We start from the raw sequence: 16,682 nt of genomic DNA on the forward strand, positions 1-16,682 counted from the left end.
AATATTCGGTTCTTAATTATATGCAAAAACAGAAGGAAACAGTATTTAATGAATCAAAATATCAGATAATCACAGTGCCATTTTGACTTGATTTTCAAATATATTATTTTTTCACCTGGATTGCATCTTATTTTTATTTTGGTTTGGCTAATATTAAAATGAGTTTGCATGACTTTTTTGAGTGTGTAGAGACTCACCGAGAGGGAAATGACCCAGATACCTGAAATTAAAGATTTTTCCATATTATTGCCATTCAGATTTTGAGAATTTACTGTATTGCTTTAAAGGTTAGAAAAAAACACGTGGTTTTTTTTTCCCTTAGGTATTTGATTTTCAGATTAAAATAACTTTAATTATGATGCATTTAAAAGTTAATTTTTTATCAGCTTAAGAAATTTGGTTAAAATGAAATTTGGACTAAAAAAACAGAGGCATGAAAAATTATATATGATAAAACTCTTTTATGATTTGAACGTTTCAGTACAAGTCTTTGAAGCTAGCCATGGTATGTATTCTGTACACTTCAGTTAGAAAAGGTGCAGCCTTTTCTAGGTGCACAGTGTTGTATGGGTTGGACTTCCAAACAAGTAATGTCTCTGTTTCACTCCGACTGGGAACCTAATGGACCTTCCTTGTGTCTAGAATGTTATCACATTTCTCCGTTTTCTCTCTTCTGTCTGGCCTAAAGTGCCTGGTCTGCTTTCCTTTCCCATTTCACCTCCCATCTCCTGCTCTTTCCCTTGTGGTTCCATTCCTTTCTGTCTCCCAGCCTCCACCCCAGCACTGATGTGCTGAGTTCTAGAGCAGTGGTTTTTCAGCCTGTTTTGTTTTAACATCATTGGGTCCCTGAAACTCACCCCTAAGAAATTCTTATTGCTCAGTTTGTAAGCCATTTCTCTTTATTCCATAAATGTGTTCTTAAAGACTTTTATATAACTTGCATTATTTAATATACTCAAATTTGCAGTGACTTTTATTTAATGATCATTTAGTTCAAAAGCACTCACCTAGGGCATGAATCACCTTTAACATATTCCCCATCTCCTACCCCATGTCATTCCCTCTCCTTCCTTACCGAACCCCCTTGAGAGGATTTTTCTATGTTAAGTATTCCTATTACTTTTTAAAATCCAGGAAATTCTTGTTAGGGTATGCTTTTGGTAAAGGTCTTCCCCAACTTTATCTGTTTAATAAACTCATATTTGCATTTATCAAGTATTAGAAGAGAAACAACAAGACCTGACTTTACCTAACTAGGGCACTTGTGTGACTCTGGCAAGTCATGTAACCTCATGTAAAATGGGGCAGTTGAACTAAGGATCCTTTGAAGTAAGCTGATTTTGGTCTTTGTCTTGGTTTTTGCTTTAAAACAGGATGTACCAGAAGGATTGTTTGGACTTCACAGTGAGAAGATGTCATAAAGCATTTCTTTATTAGGGCAGCAGTTTTTAACTTTTTGAGTCATACATCCCATTGAGATCCTCTCTCCAACAAAATGCAATACAGACAGTTTTGTATGTATTATCAGTATTATTCATACACAACCTAAAGCCAATTCATGAATCTTACCATAGGATCATTTCTAAATATGGCTTGGACTTAACAATTTTTGTCTTGAATTGAAAATGAAAAACAAATTAGTAGAAAGGACAGGGCTTCAGGTTTCCAGACATTTTCAGAATTCTCACCTCATAGTTTGCAGTGAAGTGTTAGTGTTGGGTTGAGTATCACTTGCGATTATTTTTAGTGAGCCTTTTAAAGCCAAAAGAGACGTTACTGACCACTAGAGATAGTCAGTACAATACAAGTAGCTCGGTCTGCAACTCTGTCTGCAACTGATTTGCTGTTTTGTTTCTCATAGCACAGGTGCAGCAGTGATCAATGGCTCTCAACATCCATCGTCATCATCGTCTGTCAATGATGTGTCTTCAATGTCAACAGATCCGACTTTGGCCTCGGATACAGACAGCAGTCTAGAAGCATCAGCTGGACCTCTGGGCTGCTGTAGATGACTACTTGGGCCTTGGGGGGGTGGGAGGGTTGGGGAGTCGTTTAGTCATTGATAGAACTACTTTGAAAACAATTCAGTGGTCTTATTTTTGAGTGATTTTTCAAAAATGTAGAATTCATTTTGTAGTAAAGTAGTTTTATTTTTTTTTAATTTCAAGTGATGTAATTTAAAACTTAAGTTGTGTTTTAAAACAGCAACAAAATTGTATTGTATTTTTGCTGTAATTAACTGTATAATGTAAACCTAATTATTTTATCATGGTTTTAAATTTTTGCATATTTGCTTTATCTTATGCTGCTGATTTTTTTTTACTGAACTTGTAAGATTTTGTTTATCAAAGCAACTATTATGTGGTGACTTGCCTATATCATGAATTATTTAAGATTTTTATAGTTTTTTTTAATTAGAATTTATTTCAAATGTTTTGTTCATGATGCTATCCTTCAGGGTTATGTGCTTATCAATGAAATAACCCCAGAGGAATGAGGGAAAATAACCTGTAGCCAGTTATATTCAGGAATAACTACTGTAAATGATGAACGTGTTTTTAAAAAAAAAAAAGCCTCCAATATTTTCTACTTGCCAATTCTGATTTAGTTAACAACAATTGGTAGGTAATCCTACACAAATTTTAGCAAAAGCCCCATCATCTAAATGGCAGAATAACTCAGAGCATGTCAATGAAGATGCTGGGCGTCTACCACCACTCTCCTATCCCCCTATCCCACCCACCAAAAGTAAAGTAGGAGAATATGGTGTTTTCTGCAAATCTGTGGCATGCTCAAAGCTTATGGTCACGTAAAATCAAGAGGATACTTCATGAATAATACATTTCAATGCAAATAAACAGATGGTTCACCTTTACTAGCCGTGAGCCTGTTTTTGTATACACTGAGTGAATCTACGCAGGCTGTGGGTCCCAGCAGTGATCTGGAGTCTGGTCTTTCCCTTTCCTGCAGCCTCGGGCCCTTGGACCTGTCCAGTTTCCTGTTAGAGTATCAGTCAGTTGAGCACCAGTTCTCAAGGTGTTTCTGGCCATTTGAGTCTACCTGTGGCATAATCATATTTATACTAGCTGTCGGGAGGTTCCAAAGCCTACTTAGATTTCTGTAGGTGATGTATAAAATGAGCAATATACCGTTCATCTAAAAATAGTAGCACACAGCCATATATAGGATATCATGTTTTAAGGACTGTTTCTTCACATTGAGCAGAGCAGGCATAAGTGGTGGTTATTTAGTCTGAGTCTTTCCTTTTTTTTTTTTTAATACCTGATTTTCAGTAAAACACACAATGTGGATGTTGAACAGTGTAAGAATGGTGCTGCTCCTGACAAGTTGTATGTTAACTGTTTACATTTTATATCTGCAGAATTATTTCTCTATAACTGAATTTTTCTTAAGTAAAATGTCATTGAAGTCTCATTATCTCTGAAATACGTTGTCTGTAATGCCCCAGGCACTTTTTATTATTTTTGGAACAAGAGGGATATCATGTAATGAACTGGGAAATGCACACTTAAATAAGCGAAAGGTTCCAGGCAGAAAGCCCATTGGAATTAATGACCAACAGGAGCAAGAACGGGTGTGGCTCAGCGTGCAGCATCTGAAAGCCCGCTTGGCATGTTATTCATACATTTCGTGCAAAATTCCTTTTGAGTAAGGTATTTTAGGTCATTGTTAATGTGCAATATTTAGGATTAAAATACATTAATAGCCTTTTTATATGCTTTGAAATAGCAAGTTTGTTTTTGATGGTTTAAAGTCGTGATTTCTAGTCTCTTGAGGTTGTCAGCCGTTTTATCAATCCCTTTTCTACTCGTATGACAGGCTGCATTCACTTTGTTAGGCAAATTAAAGTTTTGAGACTATAACACCTTTTGAATTGTAGGAACAGGATTGGATTTATGATTTCAGAAGAAATTCGAGCATGAATGTGTTCTTAGTTCGTATTAGTCTGACGATTAACTAGCTTTATTTCTGTAGAATGGATTATTTCACTGTTGCACTTTAACAACTGACATGCTCTCAGAAGATTCTCATATTTTGTATTTCCTTGCTGATAAGCCATCTCTATTGATACAGACTTTGGTTGAGCAGGGAAAACCAGGTGTTGTTACTGTATCGTTTATTGTATATGCCAGCTCCCGCTTGCTGACCAGCATGTTTCAGTTGATTCAAAGAAAACTCTTTATTAGTCATGTAGACTGAAATATTTAAGTTATGCCCTGAATAGAAAGTCTGTATGTTAGTGTTGTGTGCCCTGGGTTTTTAAAATGCAGTATCTAAATACAACTTTCCCTCTTCTCTTATAAGTCTGTTAAACTGAAGATGTTCTAGTTCTTTTTATTTTAGAAGCTTTTTGAACCTTTAAAACATCTTAAACGTTTATGGTTTTTAAGAGGAATTACAAGTATGATTTCTTCTGTCAAGCAGTACTTACGTAAACCCACCTTGCTTGTCTTCTAACTTTGATTTTTCAACTTTTTATACTTTAAATACCCATCGTCTTACTGTCAGAAAATTATTTTGACCAAGATTTTTTATTCAACTTTCTAGGTGAGGAAAGAGACACTAATTCTTTATACATACTTCTTCGGGATTACAGTTCTGTTTCCCTGTAATATGTACCATACTATTCTGTTACCCTCTAATGGATTCCAACCATTTGTTAAATGATCTTGTTGTTGGGATTGCTTAATCATAGTACATATAAAAGGAGCATCTCAACTGTTGCATACTGTTTGCTCAGCAGCACTCACTTTGTCACACATCCTCGGCTGCTGACTGCTCCTGGTGTGCACTCTTCCAAGTTGGTAAAGGCACAGTGCATTGACACCAGACTTCCTAAGAGAAATGCCAGCCTCTTAAGTGAGGAGGCTACCACCCAGCCCCCTTAATGATATCGAGAAGCTTGACTGTACTGCAAAGCAGCAGACCTTCCCGTCAGCCCTTTGGTTATTTGGTTCCACGCTAATCCTGCTGCATTGTCTGAAAAGGTGAAGGTGAAGAGGACATCGATGTCTGGTAGTGAAGTCAGCAGCAGGCAAGTGAATGCAGTTGGGGTTACAGATAAGACTTGGTACGCACTGTTGGCCTGTGTGTGCTGCACTCTGAAGACGTAACTGCTCATTGTTGCCTAGGCACAAGCCTGTACAACATTTTGAGGTAAAAACATAGTCTATTTTCAGAAAAAAAAAACTGTTGTAGTTTGTGAGTTGTTGTTCATTAGTCAGACACTAGCTGTAGAGTGAATGCATGACGCCCCACGACCCCCGTAAACTCACCGGTAGAAAAAGCAAACACCACTGTTCTGTCGTTAGCAGCCCCCCTAAATGTTGCCTCCGATCCTTTATGTTTTAGGACACACTGTGTTTCTACTGATCTCTCTTAGGTTTTTCCTGAATCAGAGGAAACTGATTTTTCCTTAATAGCAAGAAAGATGAAGAGGTAAAGGGCATTGAAGCAGAAATGTATAGTTTGGGGTACGATTAGAAAACTGGTAAGGAAAACAGAAATCCTAATTTCAAACTAACTGCTCTTAGTTAAGTGCTCTTAAGGAGAGTCTAGTAAGAGTATCAGTTTCTGGCCATTTCTGGTTTCGATTCTCTTCGTTACTGAAACTTCTGAGAAATATTACCTGTGGATTAGTTTTGCACAATGTTCTATTCTCACAGTAACTTAACAAATTGAACTAGGTTTTTATTGAACTACCTCACACTAATTTTCTGTGCTTTCCCAAGTAAGCTGTTGCCCTGACTGTTAGATCTTCACTGAGTGTGAATTATAAATGTGTGTTAAATACTTTATAGCCAGTGTTGACACATTACCAGTAAGTATGTAAAATATATACCTTGCATCAGTAAGAGAGACTCACCTGTCAAATCTTCCACTGTCCGTCTCGGGAAATTGTTAGATGTGCTCGTTGGACATTATGCTGTCTGTTTCTGTAAGTAGAAACCTGCTCGTGACATCAGTCCATTCTTTACATTTTACAAAAGGAATAAATCTTAGTAAATTTTACGAAGAAATAAATTACTTTTGTAGGCCCGATATTTGGTATATTTTTGAGAAGCTCTTAATCTTTTAGCCGAATGATGAAGTTAAACTGAACTAGCTGTCTACCTGGACTGTGACATCTATTTTCTCATTATAGCTTATCCTGTTCAACAGGTTTTGAAACCTGCAACCTAAGTATGATAACTGACATCTGCTTTTCTCCCTATATGATGCCGTTCCTTCTTCATTCCTCTCCCTTCCCTGTGTTCCGTTCCCTCCCCTCCCCTCTCCTCTCTAGACAAAACAAAATGGGGCACTTTGTAGGGAATGCTGAGGTAATTATTGTGGTTTTTAATCATTCATGCCCTAGTCATTAAACATGCACCACTGGAATGTAAACAATGTTATCTAGTATGTTAATTGGTTATAATATTTTAAATAAAAAAGAAAAAAGTGGTATGAAAAATTATGAAATTAAGAGTTTTTTCATTGAAAACAAAATATAAATTTGTGGTAAGCAGTTTTTCTGGGCACCTTCAAGATTCCCTATGGACTGGGATCCACAGGGTACTAGGACAGTTCTCGTTAGACTTGGATTTTATACAAATTCTGAAGAGCCTAAACTACCGCCCTGGTTTCCTGGCTTGTGTAGTCTTGCTTTTCTGGTGTTGGAACTTGCTAGAGAAACATTATCTAAAAAGGAGAATTTGCTTCAGTTCCCTTAACCTAATTCTTGTTAACCATGTGACAGAGCAGCCATCATGGCCACTTGGCAAGAGTAAGTATTGAAAGAGGATCTGTTTCAAAACAAACCAGGGATTTCGGCTCTGCGTGCGCTTCCAGCTTTGCCAAGCAGGTGTTCTCTTTGCCCACACCAGGCAGGCTGCTGTGTGGGTGTCAGGCTCGCCCGCTGCGGACGTCCAGTCTCTGTATGATGACACTTCTCCCTCTTGCTCAACTCTTTCTCCAGATGACCCTCGTACCCACGTGGTCACATTCCCCTTCCCCTACGCTCACACTTCCCTGCCCTGAGGAAAGGACAGGCTGTGGCAAGCTTCTACCTGACCATGGCTGCTCCATCAGCTGACATGGTTGCCAGCCTGGCGCTGTCTGCCTCATCGCAGTCACTGGAGAGGCCCCCAGTGATAGACTGGGTGGCAAGACAGACATCGGTGTTGAGTGTTGAGCTAATTTCATTTGCATCCAGTCAATACCCTGGTGACACCAAATGAAATGGAGTAATTCGTTCTTGTTAATTGAGGTGCTGCATTTATTTTAGTATTGCTCCTTAAAAGGTCCATTGACTTTGTGTGAGTGAAAATTAACTCACACTGATTTTGTGGTTTGAATTTTTTTTTTTTTTTTTTACTCTTTATAGGTTATACACCAGTATGGCTTTGGACTTCATCTGAAACTAAAAGATACTTGAGATATGTTTTATAAAGCTAGGCTTCTAACATATTTCATTTCCATCCTGTTGTCTCTTCCCCTGCTTTGGTGATTAGTTACATATTTCATTTAATTTCATCAGTTAATGTGTGTATATGTGTCTTAGACCCTGTGCTGGAAGCTGGGGGTGGAGAGAGATGCAGAAATGGACGACGCTCAGAGTCTAGTCAGCTTGATTGAAGTAAGTGTGTGGAGGAGTGAAGACCACGCCGAAGGGACACGGGGAAGGACTGGTTAGAGGAAATGAGGAGGGCTTTGCGGAGGAGGCGTGTTTCTGAGGAAGGGTATCCCCAGGGAAAGGGTAAGGCAAGGAGGAAGGTGTGTGTACGCGCGGCCTGGCGGGGTGTGGGTCTGTGAGGAGAGAATATGACGGGAGGTAAGACTGGAAAGTTGGAGATCAGAATTGAAACATTTTGAAGAAATTGTTTTCATTTTAAAGGCAGTAGGAACTCCTAGTTCGTGAGAAAGAGGAGCAGCATGACCAGACCTTTGTCTTAGGAGGGTCACTGACAGTGGGAGCAAGTCTGGTTAGACTGGAAGTGTGGAGACTGGGGACTGGGAAGCCAAAGATACTCAGTTGAATAATTCTCATTTGAGAGAAATGCCTCAAAATCAGTACTGAGGTTTCGGGGTTTTGCTTTTGTGTTCTGAGACGTGGAGCAGTTCACCACTGTGTTTCGGTTCTGTTTCATGTCATTTCCACCGTTCATCCATTCCAGCTGCACCTCCTCCACGGCCTGTAAGCTACAGCTTTGTGCACGTGCTTTGGTTGTTACTCCCGCATTTGCCCGTTTGAAATCCTCACTGCTGAAGACCCAGGCCAAACAGTTCCTCCTCTGATAAACCTTCTCTGCAAGGACTTTTTCTTTCATGTCCCCGTTGCATGTTTCCTTGCTCAACTCTATTCCTTCGTTCACGCCCTCCCCGCTTTGTTCCATAGAGGACGTAAGACAGCAGTGTGCTGTGTGCCTCTTACAGTCGTTCTGTGAGGGCATCCTGTGTGCTTCTCTGCTGCTGTCGCTTCGCCCTGGAATTCCCTGGGAGGAAGAACCTGTCTTACTCCAAGTTCACGGTGCCTGGGAAGTAGGCATTCAGTAAATGTTGGGCTGTGTAAGCTAATGACTAGGACCTGCCTTCTACGCCGTTTCTGTCCTCTGACTTCCACTATGCATGGCCCTCAAGATGTGGTATAAGGGAATTGTATACAGCGCTGTGAAATTACTGTAGTAATGTGGACATGTGCTCTGACACCAGATACCCAAAGTGTAGAAGCCTGGCTTCACCCTTGGCACCTCACCTACAGCAAGTTGCCAAAACTCCATAGCTGTTTTCTCGGAGGGGCTCAAGGGAGAAGGTGATTCTGACAGAAATAGTACCATGAGAGGGGTGATCTTCTTACGAGCTTCCCAAGATGATTCTGTTATGGTCCCTCCGTTCGTTATCAGCTGCTTAGAGACCGACATCCCCAACCCTCCACCAGGAGCAGTGGTGACGGGAGGCAGTGTGCAGCAAAGAATCAGGGAGGTCAGGCTCTCAGGGTGTTACTAAGAAGGGAACCAGGCAGACATCAGGAGACCCCTGATGGAGGCCAAAAGGGGTGAGGAGGTGGAGGAGGGCAGACATGCAGCCAAAGTGTTTATCCTGCCCCGCCCTTCCTCAAACCCTTCAGTACCTAGCAGCAGTTCCCAAAGTTTGTTGCACAGAACACGAGTTCTGTGCTGAATTAGTAGCAATATTCGTGGAGAGCTTACTCTATGCCAGGCACAAAGTGCTTTGACCACATGAGCTCACAGAGTTTACAACTTGATGAGGTAGGAACTATTACTCTCCCTTCTTATGTGATGAAACTGAGGCACAGAGACGTTGAGTAACTTGCTCATGGCTACACAGCTAACGATCCAGTGGGGCCAGGATCTGAATCTGGGTAGTCTGGCTCCAATTTTCATCTCTAACCACTGTGCTCTACTGCCTGAGAAGTTTGATGTGAACAAAGAAGGGTTTTGTGTGGTCAAATAAATTTGGGGGCTGTTAATTGAAGGAGCAGCATGTTTCTCATTTTTCAGGATGTCTCAGAGATTTTAGCACGTAAACCCACCTACAACTGTGTCCCGGTTCTCTGTCTTCCTACCTCCTCTCTCCGAAGCCAACCCTTCCACATTTTCTGGCCTTTTTTTGCACTTCCCCTCCTCGTTATTGCCCTGTTCTCTTCCTCAGCAGCCTCTCTGCTGGATCATTCTTGGCAGCACATGAGCCTGCTCCAGTAATCCCCTTCTTGGAAAGCTCTCCCTTGCCCCTCCACCGTACCGCCCCACTTCTCTGCTTCCACCTGCTCCCATCCACGTCAGCGCTTCTGGAGAGACTGGTCTGGGCACGCTGTCCTCCCTTCACCTCTCATTCAGTCTTCACCCCATTCCTGTCTAGCTTCCAGCCTGTCACTCTACCACACGTGGCCTAGACCACGCCGACAGTTCCCTGACTAGTTGCCCTGCTCCCACTCCCTGCCCCCAAATTCCTCCACTACTCACCGGTGGCCAAAGGAGCCTGGCTGAAACGTAAGCCAATTCATGCCCATTTATTTAAAGCCCTTGAATGCTTTTCTATATCCCTTCAAATAAAAACTCCACCATGGGAGGCAGGGCCCTACAGTGTCTGGCCCCTGCTGGGCTCTAGCCCCGTCCTCCTCCCACCATGCCAGCAGGGGGCGCTGGCACTCATGCAAACGTCTGTAGCTCTGCCCCTTCTGCCTGCAGCTGTCTGGTTGCATGGCTGCCCCTTCCTGTCCCTCAGTCTCAGTTCCGTCACAGGGACAGCGTCTCATATGTACAAGCTCACAGCTAAGTAGATATGACAGTTACCCCACACCACTGCTGCCACCTCTCACTGTCCCTTTGTGGCAGAACTACGCAGGATATTGGGGTAACTCTTCAGGGGGCTGGGGCCCTGCTTCGAAAGGAAGGGGAGCTGGTGAAATCTGTTGTCATTGTTACTCCATTTATTGCCCACAGGTCAGGGAGCGTGGATTGTGGGCTCCATTCTGAAGCCCTGTTACTGCGTGTAGTGACACGGTTCACGCCTGATCCGTTATTCCAACAGCCAGGTAAAGTGAGAACTATCTCCCCCTCTGTCTTTGTCTCTGCCTCTGTCTCTTTCATACACATACATCCTTAAAATTGTATTCTAACTTCTTTAAAAAGGGACATTTGTCAGTCTTTTAAAATAAGACAACTCCCTTTTTTTCAGTATGAGATTTAAAATTCCCAGTTTTTGCTTTAGAGTCAGGCACGAATTTTAGAACACTTTTGGAGTAATTTGAGACTACAATCTTAGATTTTTACCAATTTTCCATTCTTGCATGGTTGATTCATCCGTGATTTGACAGATTTTTTTTTTAGTTAAGTTGCCTTTTCTAAGTCTAAAGCATTCATGTAGGTTTTCAAAAAATTGATTATCCTTTCACGTTTATAATTCATTGGTTTACTTAATATTAAATGATGTACTAGATATAACGAATCTACAGGTTTGGAAAACAGCTTCTACAAATGTAACTCAGCTGGGGAGAACGGAGCGGATAGGGACAAGGTACTAGGCCAGAGCCCCAGCGTCAGTGCTCAGTGCTTTACAGGCAGAAGTCAGTACGTTTTACAGACAGAATGGAGAGTGCTGGTTAAGTGGCAACTGGAGTACAGAACGTCTACGGAAGGTTACCAACTAATTTTCAGAGAAAAATCACATGTGCAGGTCTTAGTTTTGCCAGCAGGTGGCAGGTGCAGCTCATGAGCTGGTTTTGGCCAAAGACTTGGCCGGAAGCTGAGGCTTTGCCACTATTAATGGCTAAGACACACAGCCTCACTTTTCTGCTTTCATCATGTGAAACCCCTTTGGTCCTTTCTGCTCCTTTGATAGCCTGACAGCGTTTTCTCTCTAGGTCATAGTAAGCAGAGTTCCAGGACTGTGGTGAGGGAATGCAGGACCATAAGATACACTGGTGTTCCCACCTGTCTCCTCCTAGCCTGTTTCTCCTCTGAGTGGGGAGCAGGCAGCTGATGCCTATCCTACTGGGCTGTCGTGAGGAATCTGTCCCTTCCTGTTCTTTTCTTTCTCCTTGAATAGAGGTCAATATTTCTCCTCCCGGGGAAGCTGTCACCCAGATGACGGCTATGATGGCTGCGAGCCAGGAGCAGGTGCAGGTGGTACTCTCCACTGTTCCCACGCCCCCGCGCGCCCAGGAACTCTGACCACTGATGCTGCTGAGGGCCCTCGGCTGGCACCTGTCCCAGCAGATGGCCAGTCGTCGGCCTGCCTCCCCACCGCTGGGGTTAGCATCCACCTGGCCTGTGGGCTTGCTCCTTAACAGTGAAGGGCCAGCACTTCCTGTGAGCACTGAGCGCCTGGATCTGCGGCACTGCTGTGCTGGTCTACACCTGACTCCAGGTGGGTGGGGGTTGGGTCTGAATGACTTCTCTAGACATGGTAGTCCACGACTAGGGTACTCTGGTGACCTCCACTCCCCACAGAAACCACTGCTTGGGGGTGGTGGGAGGTGAGGGGTGAGGGCACTGTGAGCAGGGGCAAGTGACGGGACATGGGCACTAGCACTGCCTGTGCCCCGGAGGCCAGGCCCCTCTGCTCAGAGGTGGCTTCTTTGGTGCCCCTGAAGGCCCATCCTGAGGGGCTCTGGCCCAGGCCTGGGCTGTGTGTGGTGGTGGCCAGGGAAAGGCTTTCTTGAAGCGTCTGCCCCAGTGGAACCTCCAAACCTGAGGATGAACTGAAGGAAGAAGGTGAACAGGAGGGAAGGGAGAGGAACTAGCACTAGCTCGCGGGGTGTGTGCAAGGCAGGTGCGCACAGCCTGAGGCCGGGGCCCCTGGAGGACAGCGATCAGGCACTTCCCGTCACCTTGTCTCACTGCTCCTTTAGACACACGCCCCGTCACCCTGCACGTACGGAGCAGGGGGTGCGGCACCCAGGCTGAGCTCTGTCTCAGGCTCTGACTCTGGAGCAGGGCTGGGGCCAAGCAAAGGAAAGCAGGTTATGGTGGAGGCCGAAGAGGAATGCTAGGACAGACCAGCTGCAGGTGGCTCAGAGCGGGTCGGGGGAGTTGGGAGGCAGGGAACCCATAGTAGGTGGGGGGGAGTGGGAGGGAGGAAAACCCTCCTGCTTGGAGCACAGATGGTGGAGTTGAGAGCACACACATGCACCTACTGCCAGCTTCAGTGGCCATGACAAGGCTGGGTGCTCCCTAAGGAGCCTCACACCCCACTCCTGAAGACCCCCTGCCATTCCATGCACGGGACGCCCTGAGGACTCCCAACCTTGTGAGAAACAGAGGTCACTTGGTAATCCTCACTTCACGTGCCGGTAAAAAAGGAGTCAGGTATCCAGGCATCATGCTTTCAGAGCAGATTTAATAAAGAATGCAAAAGGTTCCCAGGGGGCTACTCAGATCCCGGGTGCCGTCTGTTTCGGTGGCCACGGGACTGTCCCCTCTGATGCCTGCCACAGCCTGCGTGGTCAGAGCTGCATCCAGACCCCGTGTGGAGCTCGGGCTCCCGACGGTGCCCCCCAGCATCCCAGGGCTGGGGTGGTGTGTGTCAGGACTTCCCTCTCCAGCCGGCTCCGCATCTCTGGGCACCACAGAGGCCCAGGTCCCAGCTGCAGAGGCTCTGGCTCCTCCTCCCTGCCGACGGGAGGGTGCGCCACGAGGCACGAAGCGAGTTCCCCCCATTCCTTTACTTTGGGGCTCTGGCACCTTTGGCCCCAATGGTCAGGCTTCCCAGGGTTGAAAAAAACTCCTCCATTTCCTTCTGCAGCAGCTGGTTCCTCTTCTCCGCGTCCTCCCGCGCCCGCTCCGAGTTCCGCAGCTTTATTTCCAGCATCGCGTACTTCTTCTTCTCCTGGTCCAGCTCTTCTTCTAGCCGTGACATTCGTTTCCTCAGGTCGGCACTACCTTCTTCGAGTCTTAAAAATCAAGAAGAAAGTGATATGTGATATTTGTCTTTCCCTGAAATAACCTATAATGAAAAATATGAAAGAATATATAACGTATATGTGTGACTGAGTCACTATGCTGTACACCAGACACTAACAACACTGTAGATCAACTACTGCAATTTAAAAAAATCTCTGCCAACTCGATAGACAAATAAATAAATACCATGAGTAGATGCCAAAAAAAGAAAAAAATTGAGAAGACAATTTTAGACTTGGGCCCACTGAGTTTGCCACGTGGGCTCCACCGTCTGCAGATGCCAGGTGGTCAGCCTGGCACGGGGAGAGGACGGTGCGGGCTCAGACCTGGCGCCAGACGAGGCCACATGAACCACATCTCCTCACAAGACCCTGCGCTTCACCCCGAGCCAGCGGGGGCTCACCCCCAGAGACCCTCCCTCGGTTTCTGGCACTCGAGGCCGGGCCTCCCTGAGTCTGCACGCAAATACAGGTGACCACTTGCCCTCTGGCCCAGCCAACCGTCCTGCTGAGGGACGGCCCGCTGGCTGGCAGAGAACAGGACTGGGCCCTGAACTGAGAGGGCAGTAGGAAACTGTCCCCGAGTTTGCTCTCCTGCGAGGCCCCTTGAGCTCCAGTGACTCACAGGAAACCCTGTTCGGGATGTCACTTCGTCCTCCATTCCCACTCAGCCTCCACACCCCGGCCCAGAGGCCGCACCGCCTGGGGAGCGTCACCTGATCCTCCCCAGCAGCTCACACACACCTCTGCTCCTTCCTGCTACCACAGGGCTCCGCCACGGGCACCCATGGAGGGGGGCACCGCACCATGCAGACGTTGGCACAGCATCTTTTCCACCAGACAACGTGCTCCTGTCAGGCCTGAGGGACGTGCGGCGCCTGGCCCCTGGGAACCGGGCTGACTGAGACACGTGACTGTGCATGGGACACAGACTGCTCTCAGCCCTGGTGCCCTCTCCTAAAAAGCAGGAGACAACCTTCCCCCAGTGTAGCTACAACGGCCCAAGGAGACCACGTGTGCACCACGCACCACCTGGTACACGGTGTGTGTGTGGAGCAAATACCGATTCCCCGCAGCACCCAGGCCCAGGCCCAGGCCTCCACCCTCAACCACTGAACACAAAGCACGGAGAAGGGAGAGAGCCTCCCTTCACCCCCACCCCCATCTGAGCACTGGGCCTGCTGTCAGAAAGAAGCCCCCCCCCACTGCTTCTCCTCCAGTCCAGGCCCCTCCTTTGCCAGGTCCTCCCCACCCCTGTTGCTCTCAGGCACAGCCTGGGCCTCCCCTCCACGCCGCTCCTTGGGTGACCTTGTCCAGCCTCCAGACTCAAAAGCACCAGCTCCGTGCCGACAGCTCTCAGTCTTTATCTCCCTCGGTTCCACTCAGAAACTTAATAAGCATCTCCAACCCAAAAGGCCCCCCGCCGAGCTCCTGACCCTCCCTCCCCAAGTCACCCTCCCACTGCCCCAGGCTCCCCGCTCAGTAACCACCTTCTTCTAATTGCTCAGACAAAACGAAAACATCCTTCAAGTCAGTTCTTCCTCTCCCTCCCCACATCCAATCAAAACTGGAAAAACTCTTCCAAACATGTTCAGAATCTGGCTGCTTCTCCCACCTCAACTGCTGCCCCTTAGGTCCACGCCACCCGCAGTTCTGGCCTGGGTGGCCGGGGCCTCCTAACTGGACTTTGTCTGCCCTTGAGCCCCGTCAGGAGCCCCTGAGCGCAGCAGCCAGGGTAACTCATCAAAGTGATCAAAGTCCTCACGGCCCTGCAGCAGCTTCGCATCTCACTGGGAATAAAATCAGGGCATCACTCCTGCCAAAAGGCCTCTCGGCCCCCTGTGCCCCCACTCTTCCCTCCACCTGCCCACACAGCCCCAGCCCCCCTCAGCTGCCGGCTTCTGCACCTGGCCTTCTGCCCACAGCACTGATGCCCCCTCCCAGCCGTGCCTCCCCACCCTCTCCCCCATGTTCCCCTTTGTCTGCCTCCTCTATCTAATCTTCTAACATATTTTTTTAAAAATCTATCCTGTTTATGGTCTCTCTGTCCCCCTCCCACTCTCACCAAATAGGAGCAAGATTTTGATCAGTCTGGGTCATAGCCGTGTCCCCAGCATTGCAGACAAGCAACACAGTCAGGTGTCTGGGGAATGCAGGGATCAGGGAGCAGGGGAGGGGCTCTGAGTCCCAGGAGGCAGGGCAGAAAGCTGGTCTCCCCGCCCCTCCCAGACCAGACTCCATCTGGGCAGACATGTCCCCCAAAGACCCACTGGAGGGGGCCCCAGTCCTACCTGTGTCCCTCTAGAACACCCCCTCTAGTCAGGATGACGGCCAGGCCACTCTGCCAGCGAGAGCCCCCCAAGGGCTGCCGCTGCTCTCCCTTTGTCTCTGAGAGCCTTGCCTGACCTCCGACCCACCAAGCAGGAGGTCACGCGAGCATGCTGGACGTGCCGGGCACCCCCACCTACCACGTCATTTCCTCCTCACGACAAACCGATGAGGTCACTTGTCCCCAGGGGGCCTGCCCAGACACTCAGCCAATACACAACGGGCAGGGACTCGAATCCAGAGCCCACCAGGTGACAACACTGCACTTCCCCTTGAGAACCCCAGCCTCTGAGACAGTGAAAGGCCTAGAGGCTCAAGCCAGCCCCATAAACAGCCGAGGGAGCGAGAAGGTGGTCCTCACCCCACTCTGAGGCCGTCCTCAGCCAGCCTCCGCCCAGCCTCCGCTGTGTGGGCAGGTGGAGGGAAGCACCTCCAGGCTTTCCGCAGTTTAGTCTGAGCTCACCTTCAGCAGTCATCACCTCCCAGCGAGCCTGCGGGGAACTTCCACCGCTACCTCTGCCTGGTCAGCTCCAACCCAGTGCTGACAGTGTGGGTTTTCTCCGCAATTTTAAACCTCAGGGTTTTTCTCCTACCGTGTCCTTTCTCCTCCTCCCTCAACTCAGTCCTGTTGGTCCTTCAAGTCCTGGCTCAGACATCACCTGCTGTGACTCCCATCCCTGACCTCCCCCAGGGCAGGGGCCACTGCCCTTTCCTGCCATCTTCCCGCCGTGGACACAGCACCTGCACACGCCTGACACACCCCAGGTACCCACGAGACGGCTACAGCAGAACAGGAGGGCCAAGTGCTGCCTTTCCAGCTCCCTATGGAAATCCCAGGCTCAGAATTAGAATCCCTTCCACCTCCACGGTCTGATGGGAAAAGGCAGCCCTCAGAACCTGCTGAAGCCCTCTGCTAGTGCTTGGGATGAGG

The 16,682-nt window shown here is 47.1% G+C and overlaps 2 protein-coding genes across 8 annotated transcripts in view; one reads left to right on the top strand and one right to left on the bottom strand.

Moving 5' to 3' along the window:
• MAPK8 (mitogen-activated protein kinase 8) overlaps positions 1 to 6,475 on the top strand; it is a 92,251-nt gene extending 85,776 nt beyond the window's left edge. For 2 of the 3 annotated variants that reach the window (XM_032491658.1, XM_032491657.1), the window contains exon 12: positions 1,867 to 6,475. In XM_032491658.1, the coding sequence (XP_032347549.1) occupies positions 1,867 to 2,012 (146 nt within the window). In that variant the 3' untranslated portion in view covers positions 2,013 to 6,475. Of the gene's footprint in view, positions 1 to 1,861 lie in introns of all 3 variants that reach the window. The other variant, XM_032491659.1, reaches the window with a different exon arrangement.
• Positions 6,476 to 12,833: 6,358 nt separating this feature from the next.
• ARHGAP22 (Rho GTPase activating protein 22) overlaps positions 12,834 to 16,682 on the bottom strand; it is a 179,315-nt gene continuing 175,466 nt past the window's right edge. For 4 of the 5 annotated variants that reach the window (XM_032491660.1, XM_032491663.1, XM_032491662.1 and 1 more), the window contains one exon: positions 12,834 to 13,414. In XM_032491660.1, coding sequence (XP_032347551.1) covers positions 13,186 to 13,414 — 229 coding nt within the window. In that variant the 3' untranslated portion in view covers positions 12,834 to 13,185. The remainder of the gene's footprint in view (positions 13,415 to 16,682) is intronic. The other variant, XM_032491664.1, reaches the window with a different exon arrangement.

Source organism: Camelus ferus, chromosome 11 (assembly GCF_009834535.1).
Source record: "Camelus ferus isolate YT-003-E chromosome 11, BCGSAC_Cfer_1.0, whole genome shotgun sequence".
NCBI classification, from domain to species: Eukaryota; Metazoa; Chordata; class Mammalia; order Artiodactyla; family Camelidae; genus Camelus; species Camelus ferus.